The sequence below is a fragment of the Mesocricetus auratus genome, unplaced genomic scaffold, assembly GCF_017639785.1.
Source record: "Mesocricetus auratus isolate SY011 unplaced genomic scaffold, BCM_Maur_2.0 Super-Scaffold_6730, whole genome shotgun sequence".
Taxonomy (NCBI): domain Eukaryota; kingdom Metazoa; phylum Chordata; class Mammalia; order Rodentia; family Cricetidae; genus Mesocricetus; species Mesocricetus auratus.
In genome coordinates this window covers 17674804-17683739 of record NW_024429184.1, presented here as the reverse complement: position 1 = coordinate 17683739, position 8936 = coordinate 17674804, and the positions used below count along the sequence as shown (strand labels likewise).

The following is an 8936-nucleotide window of genomic DNA, read 5'->3' as shown; positions in this document are numbered from 1 at the left end:
TATAATTGTAACATCACTTTAGCCTAAACCCTCCACTATAGAAAGCAAGCTTAGCCAGTTAGCATCGACATAGAGAGGAGAGGGCAGAGGGCAGTCCCAGGTTGGGTTTAGAGTAGATCATTTACGAACTACTGTTTCTTGTTAATACAGTTGTACTTACCTCAAGGCTCTCCTGGAGAGTAAGTGAGGAGCTAGTCCTAAGTACTGGTTAACTTTGAGGTGCTATTCTCCCAAGAGGGACTCACAGTAAAACGAAAACGCAGAACTGCATCTTTCCCTGGTGAACTGCCTAAACTACTCATACATAGAGTACGTTTAACTGCTGCTTGATTTCAGGGACTTTATTTTATTAGTTTTAAATTCTGTTTATAGGTGTTCTGCCTGCATGTGTGTCTGTGCACCGTGTCTGTGCAGTGCCTCACAGAGTTACAGACAGTTGTGAGCTAGCTGCCTGGTGGGGAGCTGGGAATTGAACTTGGGTCCTCTGCAAGAGCAGTCAGTGGTCTTAACACTGAGCCATCTCTCCAGCGCCTAACTTCAGGATCCTCTCTCTCTCCATCTGGTGGTTAATCTTGTCAGCCTCGTGGGGTCTAGACTCACCTAGGAGACAAGCCTGTGTGTGCCCGTGAGAGACTCTAGATTAGGCTAACTGAGGTGGAAGCCCCACCAGCTGGTGGCATGATTCTATGGGATAGAGTGCTGGGTTGATAGAAAAGGACAGTAGTTGAGCACAAGAATTCACCGCTCTGCTCCCTGCATCCTGATGCCATGTGACCAGCTGCCCCGAGCTTATGCCACTGTGACTGCCCACCAGGTGGACTGTACCATCAAACTGTGAGCCAAAATAAACCCTTATTTTTTAAGTGGTTTGTCAAGCATTTTGTCACAACAACCAGGCAAGTAGCTAATACATTTTCCTTTTTTTTTTTTTTTTTTTTTTTTTTTGGTTTTTACGAGACAGGGTTTCTCTGTATTGTTTCAGAGGCTATCGGTCCAGCCCGGCCTCGAACACAGAGATCCGCCTGCCTCTGCTTCCCAAGTGCTGGGATTAAAGGCATGTGCCACCACCGCCCGGCCTACATTTTCCTTTTCTCATTCACTTTTTAATCAATCAGCTCCCTCTCCAACCTGGCTTGGCAACTCATATTGTCATGTACACTAGCTTTTCATGTTTCTACAGATGAGACCAATAAACATATTTGCTGTAATTTTCAGCACAAGAGAAAAGACTACATGCTGCAGAGCTCATGTGGAGAGGTTTTTATATTAGGGGAATAGGGAGACAGCCTATGGGGACAAGAGCAGCAGAAGATAAGGGGGGTCAGAAAGACAGGCAGAGAAGCAGAGAGAGAAAGGAACAGACAGGCAGAGAAAAATGGGAGGTGGGCAGGGCCCTTTTAAAGGGAACGTAGTGAATGTGTACAGGTGGTGCTCTTAGTGGCTTCAGCTGAGGATGTATCTTGTCAGAACCCCAAGGACAAGCCAGTACAGATACCTGAATACTAATAATATTGAATCCTACTTGTTTTGAACTCTGTAACAGCCCAGGGACTTTTAAGAGCAATAAGACCCTCCCTTCAAAAGCTCACTGTCTAGATACAAGTGGAATAAGGAATATCAGTAAACTCTCTCCCATGTCCACAAACCTCACTTTCTCAAAAAGTCTTCCATGAGCAACTTACAATGCCTATCATAACTTCCTTGAAGCTTCTCAATTTTCCTTTATTGTCTGAATTTTTCTACTTATCTGGTCACTTGGTCTCGTCCATGGACTCTTTCTCACTCAGCCCCTGAAATGTTTCTTCTATTGTAGTTACAAAGCATACTCTTGTTTTTGTTTGTTTGTTTGTTTGTTTGGATGTTTTTTTTTGTTTTGTTTTGTTTTGTTTTTGTCTAGACAGGATCTCATTAAGTAGCTCTGGCTGTCCTGGAACTCTCTATGTAGACCAGGCTGGCCCCGAAACTATATATACTCCTTTTTAAGGGTGATGGGATTTTTTTTAGACTGGGTTTCTCTGTGTAGCTCTGTCTGACCTAAAAGTTGCTCTGTAGACTGGATGTCCTCAAACTCACAGAGATTTTGCCTGCCTCTGCCTCCCAAGTGCTGGGACAAAAGGTATGCGCCACCCACGCCTGACTCAGTTTCTTAGTCTTAACTATAAGGGCCTGTTCCCCTCATAATTCCCAAAAGAGAAGGTCCTGATACCTAACTCTTCCCATTACACCGAACCATTCTGATTTCTCAGTTTTATTAACTGAACTCTTGACCTTAATGGCCTCAGGATCTGAATTGTAGGCATTCCATCCTGGAAATCAGGTGTCTAGTAAATCTCCAGTATTCAGTGCTGGAGAGATGGCTCAGCAGTTGAGGGCACTGACTGCTCTTCTAGAGGTCCTGAGTTCAATTACCCACAGCCACATGATGGCTCACAACCATCTGCAATGAGATCTGGTGCCCTCTTCTGGCCTGTGGGCATACATGCAAACAGAACTCTATACATAATAAATAAATACATCTTTTAAAAAAAATCCCTAATATTCCTGTTCTTGGTGTAATTAGGAGGGTACATTGGAATTCCTTGTTCCACAATGGTGGGGACTTTTCTCCAAAGAATTATTTTGTTTAGTGAAGTTACATTATATATTTTAATCCTTTACCAAAGCCCATACAAAATTTCCCAAAGGGAATGGCATTAATACTGAGAATGAAAATAAAAAGGTGCCAGAGAATTGTGTTCTGCAATGTTGAAATGCTGAACTTTGTCAAGCAGCAATGGTCACCATGCAGTTCACACAGTTATTCATCATTATTTTTGTCATGACTGGTTGTCTTGGTATGTTTTCTGAAGGTATAACAAAATGCCACAGCCTGGGTAGATTAGAAGCAATATGTTTGATTCACAGTTCTGGAGGCTAGGAAGTGTGAGACTGAGGGGTTGTATTTGGTGCCGGGTCTTTTGGCTACATCATAGCACAGAGGAAAGCATCACAGGAGACTCCATAAGAGAGACAGTTTGAAGACAAATCTCCACCCCTTTTAGTCGTAATCAACCCACTCCTAGCATAGTGGTCTTAATCTATTCTTGACAGTAGAGCCCCTGTGACCTGATCACCTTGAAAGGTCCTACCTTTGAATACTGTTACAATGGCAAATTAAATTTCAACATTGAGTTGGGGGTATATTCATATCTATGTATTGCCAATTTTAATGTTTTATTTAATAACATCTTTAATAAGCATTCTGTCTTTAGCCTTAAACACTTTTGTTGTTTAGTAAAAAGCAAACTTCCAACCTTGCAGTAGTCTGATCTGAGGCCTCTCGGTGGATTCTCATGGAGACATTGCACTGAGGAAGCAATGACAGTAAAAGCACAGCCATTCCCCAAAGCTCCTGCATGATTCACATGGTCTTAGCAAGCAAGGTTACTGAAATAGCATATGAGGGAGTTACCACTTCACCTCATCTTGAATGGTGTTTCCTGCTTCGTTTTGGTTTTCACCACCATTCAGATAGGGTGTTCTTCCTAAGAGAAACTGCTCCCTTCTGGGAACATGTTCTTGTATTAGTTCCAGTCGGAGTCTCACGAGAAAGCACTCCAGGCTGTGTCTGTGGGTAAGCTTGGTCTGTAAAGGCGTACAGCCCTTACAGCCTCAGCAGAAGACAAAGACTGCTTTTAAAAGTGGCTCTGCTGCTTGCAGGTGAAATACCTAGGCGGGTAGTGGTGGCCCACACCTTTATTCCCAGTGCTGGGGAGGCAGAGGCAGGCGGATCTCTGTGAGTTCAAGGCCAGCCTGGTCTACAGAGCGAGTTCCAGGACAGCCTCCAAAGCTACAGAGAAACCCTATGTCAAAAAACAAAAGATAACCCTTTTCTGTGTGCTGATCTCCATTTTTCTGAAGTAACTTTAACCTTTGTGATACTATTTCATTTCTTTTAGAAAGGTGAGTTTCTTAAGTGAACAGGAAGTTGACTTTTACCAAAGCTGCGCTATAAGTTTACTGGCTTTCCCCTAAACAGCTTTCTCCTTACCAGCCCACAGTAGCCACACTGCACTCAACTCCAAGGTCTTTAATTTTTAATCTCTGATGGGTCACATTCAGCTATCCACATATACCATGTTAGTCCACTGAGCAGAAAACATTCTACTTCTCACTGTTGGCTGTGTCATGCTATTCATTTCTCCTGTTCTGACTGTGCCTCCACAGCTCCCTGAAACTCCCCTCTCTCCACCCCTGCAGTGTTAGTGCTCCTCAGGATTCCAGTTTGACCCTCCATACTTCCTTTGCTCAATTGTTATCTAATGAAACCTCAGCTATCCTTGTGGCTACTACTGACCTTCAGGTCTGTGCTTCTAGTGCTAGTCTTCCTCCTGGATTTCCTACTTGTTTTTAAACTTTTTGAGAATTTTATGTGTAAATACACTATCATTCCCCCCCCCCAGCTTCTCCCACCCCTGCTTCAGCTCCTCCCATATCCCCCACTCTCTTGAACTCATGACCTTCTATAATGATTACCTGCATAAATATGTATAACCTACTGAGTCTGCTTAGTGTTGCTCACATGGACATGTGTGTAGGGCTGAACACTTGAGACTGGATATTCTTCGGGGGCTCATCCTTGGAGATAACTGATTCTCCCTTCCTCAACAGCCATTGACTAGAAACTTTCTCCATTCACATTGGTGTATCAACTGGAGTTGTCATTATGCAGATTTTGTTCAGGTAACCATAGTAAGATTTCATGAGTGTAACATCTAGAAGACACTAACTCACGGCAAGCATCCATCCTGGTCCTCTGATTTTTAAAATCTTTATGCTCTCTCTACCAAGATATTCCCTGAGCTGTAGATGTAGAGATTGTGTTATATAGATGTGCCCACTGGGACTGGGCCCCCCATGGCCACTTATTGTTTACATTTTAATCAGTTGTGGATCTCTAGTACATTCTGTAAGTTGCAAATATCCAGATATTTGTCAGACAATTATTTGGATGTCCCAGATTCACACAAGCATCTCAGTCACATAGCAACAACAGCCCATCACCTTTCTCAAGATCCAAATCTCTGCTGCTTTCTCTCCAAACTAGTGAAATCATTATCCTATCATACAAACAGAATGCTCTAGAATTGTCTTCAGTGCCTTCATCTTGCTTCATTCTACATAGTCAACAAATCAGTAAGCCTTGCTTTTTACAAATTATTTATTATGGAGGACCCATGTGCCAGTGTGGGGGGTCAGAGGACAACTTGCAGGAGCCAGTTCTTTGCCCACACCCTGTGGGCACTGGGGACTGAATTCTGGCCGTCAGACTTGGCAGGAAATACCTTTATCCACCAACTTACATCACTGACCCAGTCCTTGCTTTTAACTCCTAAATGTTTCTCAAGCCCAGTTCCCTTCTCAGTGTTCACTGGTCTAGATATATTTCATATAATCTTTTAGAATGATGACCCACTTCCTCTGCATGCAAAATTTCACTTCCTTGAATTCATTTGTCTTGTACAACTAATCTTTGTGAATATATATATGACTTGTATATATGTATGTGTGTATATGTGTACATATTATATGTGTATATATGTATATATATGATATACGTGTATATGTGTGTGTGTAATCACTAACCATGCCGGGCATTGGTGGCCCACACCTTTATTCCCAGCACTTGGGAGGCAGAGGTAGGGGATCTCTGTGAGTTTGAGACAAAGCCTGGACTACAGAGCGAGTTCCAGGCAGCCTCCAAAACAATACAGAGAAACCGAATTGAAAATCCAAAAAAAAAAGTTACTAACCACTCCCTGAATTCACGACTGCCCATATGTAACTCAAGCTCCCAGGGAATCCAATGCCCTCTTCTGGCCTCCAAGAACACCTAAACAGAATGTGGTGTACATACATGCATACATACTCGGAGACAAGCACACTTGAACACACACACACACACACACACACACACACACACACACACACACACACATTGTTTTTAGAGAAAGAAAACCTTTTAACAAGAAAAACGCAGCAATCCCACAGGGAAAAAAAATAGGCAACATATAAATAAGCAGCCTGAAAAAGGTAATCCACAAGGCCATCAAGAAATGTCCAAGCTTGGGGTTGACAAAGTTCGGTAGTTGACAGTACTTGCTGCTAAAGCTAATGACCTGAGCCGGGCGTTGGTGGCGCACGCCTTTAATCCCAGCACTCGGGAGGCAGAGGCAGGCGAATCTCTGAGTTCGAGACCAGCCTGGACTACCAATCGAGTTCCAGGACAGCCTCCAAAACAATACAGAGAAACCCTGTCTCGAAAAACCAAAAAAAAAAAAAAAAAAAAAAAAGGAGGCTGAGACAAGGAAGAGCCTACTTCAAGGCCAACCTGGGGTTCCATGGTGACCCCTTGCCCCCGCCACACCCCCCCCACGCCGCCTTTTGATTACTACAGAACCCCCTCGCCGCCTGTGTCACTCCAGGCAGACTATCTGAAGGCCATCTAAAGCTGGGCGGACGGCAGGGCATGGCAAAAGGCTCCGAAGCCGGAGAACGAAAAGCAACGATTACGCAAGCCCTGCCCAGGTCCCGCGGCTCCAGGCCCCCTCGGCCACCCGTCCCCGCGCTTCCGCCCAGGCCCGACGCGCGTGTCTGACGTCCCAAACGCGCCATTCCTCTGTCTAGGGGAGAGGCACCGCCCCCGGGGCCATCTGCGCGCGCGCAGGAGAGGCTACTCGGCGCCGGAAATCCGGGACACGTGACCAGGTGACAGCCCTCGCTCGGTGGCGGGGCTCGCTTGAGGTGCTGCGGCAGAGCACGGGATGGCGGAGGCGCCTCCGGTCTCAGGTACTGTTTCCCCGCGCCGGACCTCGAGGGGCGGCGGCACTTTAGACAGCAGTGAGATCGGAAGGGCTCGGGCCACTGAGGTGGCGAGAGGGGCGCGTGCTGCGCGGGGACAGGGGCTCGCAAGGGCCAAGCCACGCGCGCTGCACGCACGGAGCTCTCCACCATCTTCCACAGGGCGGTGAAGCTCGGCCCTTGGGCTTCCGAGGTGGAGGGAAGGGTCCCGGTGCCCCGAGAGCGGACATGGGCTCCTTCCGGCCTTCCCGAGGCAGCGCGGCGGAGTCCGGCGGGCGGGCGGGCGTAGGCGAGGCTCGTAGCGGGCCCTGGAGTCCAGAGAGTTTGCGCGCAGGGCTGGGGGTGTGTGTGTTCGTCACCTCTCGGAGCGGCGGCGTCCCGCGCGATCGCGGGCAGGTCCAGCCTCGGGTGGTGGCGTGAAATCTCATTTTGCCGTACGTGTGTGAACCAGTCTCAGCCTCCTCCTCTGTTAGTTTGGAGGCTGGTTCCCGGGCCCTGCCCGTTCTGTTCCTAATTGTTGGCTCACTCTCCTTCCTGGAGCCTCTCTGTGGCAGAGACAGCCTCGTTTGATTGTTAGTGTAAGCTATTTCCATTTTCTTCGTGGTTTCAAATTTTGTGGACAGCAGTCAAAAAGAAACGTGTTTGCACTGGGATATTAGTGCACACTTACCCACACGTAAAAGTGAGCCACGAAACTGGAGAGTTGGTGCGGTATTTAAGGACACTAACTCCTGCTGGGCGTTGGTGGTGCATGCCTTTAATCCCAAGCACTCGGGAGGCAGAGGCAGGAGGATCTCTGTGAGTTCGAGGCCAGCCTGGTCTACAGAGCCAGTTCTAGGACAGCCTCCAAAGCAATACAGAGAAACCCTGTCTCGAAAAAACAAAAACAAACCATTAACTCCTTCCACAAGAACCACGTTTGGTTCACACAACCATCTGTCACTTCATCTCCAGATCTGACGCCCACTGCTGACCACCGTGGGTATCAGCACACACGTGGTATATATCCCGACCCCCCTCCCCATTGTAAGGTGCTTGCTAACACACCCAGACGCTACAAAAAAATTTTTTTAAGTGAACCAAATGTTTCAGAGTTATCAGGCTTAGTGGCACATGGCTTTAATCTCAGTACTGGGGAGGCTGAAGCAGGGGGATCTCTGAGTTCAAAGCCAGCCTAGTAGTCTACGTAGCCAGTTCCAGGCCAGCCAGGGTTACATAGGGAGCCCCTGTCTTGGAAGGGTGGGGTGAGGGTTGAGGGGGAGAAGCAGTAGTTTCTTTTACTATCAACAGCATACTGTAATGTTAAAATTTGAAAAACTGCGTGTCACAACCCATGCCACAGATTTGTCTTCATGGCCTGCTCTTCCTGAGAACCAGCACAGTAATGCCCAGCACTGTCTTGAATTATAGTTGTGCCTCTGACAGAGTAACAGGCACGAGTAAGGCTGTGCCTGTGTGTGTGTGTGTGTGTGTGCGCGCGCGTGTGTGTGTGTGTGTGTGCCTGTGTGTGTGTGCGTGTGAGTGTGTGTGTGAGTGTGTGTGCGTGTGTGTGTGTGAGTGAGTGCCTGTGTGTGTGTGTGCGTGCGTGCGCGCGCGTGTGTGTGTGTGCGTGCGCGCGCGTGTGTGTGTGAGTGTGTGTGTGCGTGCGTGTGTGTGCGTGCGCGCGCGTGCGTGTGTGAGTGAGTGAGTGCATGTGTGTGCTGAGTGAGAGCTGAGCCGTGCAGCCCCGTCTCTGTAGAGTGGGAGAGCATTGGTGTACCCCAGGCTCGGCTTGGATATAAAACTCTGGAGGAGTGGGAAACTTTAGACAGATGCGGTGTTCTCTCTCTCTCTCTCCCCCCCCCTTCACTGGCCCTCTAAACTGAGTCTGTTCATCATCTCATCCGCACTCACTTCTGACTTAGAGATCTGAAGCAGAGCTGAGTGAGGGCTAGTTGTGACTCATAACTTTAGCCTTTGGGACGGTGCCCTGGGTCACTACTTCCATAACCTGAAGCATTTGCTGAGTCCCTTTGTTTCTGTAGTTTATTTCTTCCTGTAGCATCCTGTCTAGTTCACACACTCCCTAAGATCCTCTACTACATTTGCATTCCTCA

The 8936-nt window shown here is 47.2% G+C and overlaps 1 protein-coding gene across 2 annotated transcripts in view; it reads left to right on the top strand.

Annotated features, from left to right (window-relative positions):
• The first annotated feature begins 6712 nt into the window (after nt 1–6712).
• The window catches only part of Nfx1 (nuclear transcription factor, X-box binding 1), a 63038-nt gene continuing 60814 nt past the window's right edge, over nt 6713–8936 (top strand). For both annotated transcript variants that reach the window (XM_040740142.1, XM_040740150.1), the window contains exon 1: nt 6713–6828. In XM_040740142.1, the coding sequence (XP_040596076.1) occupies nt 6804–6828 (25 nt within the window). In that variant the 5' untranslated portion in view covers nt 6713–6803. The remainder of the gene's footprint in view (nt 6829–8936) is intronic.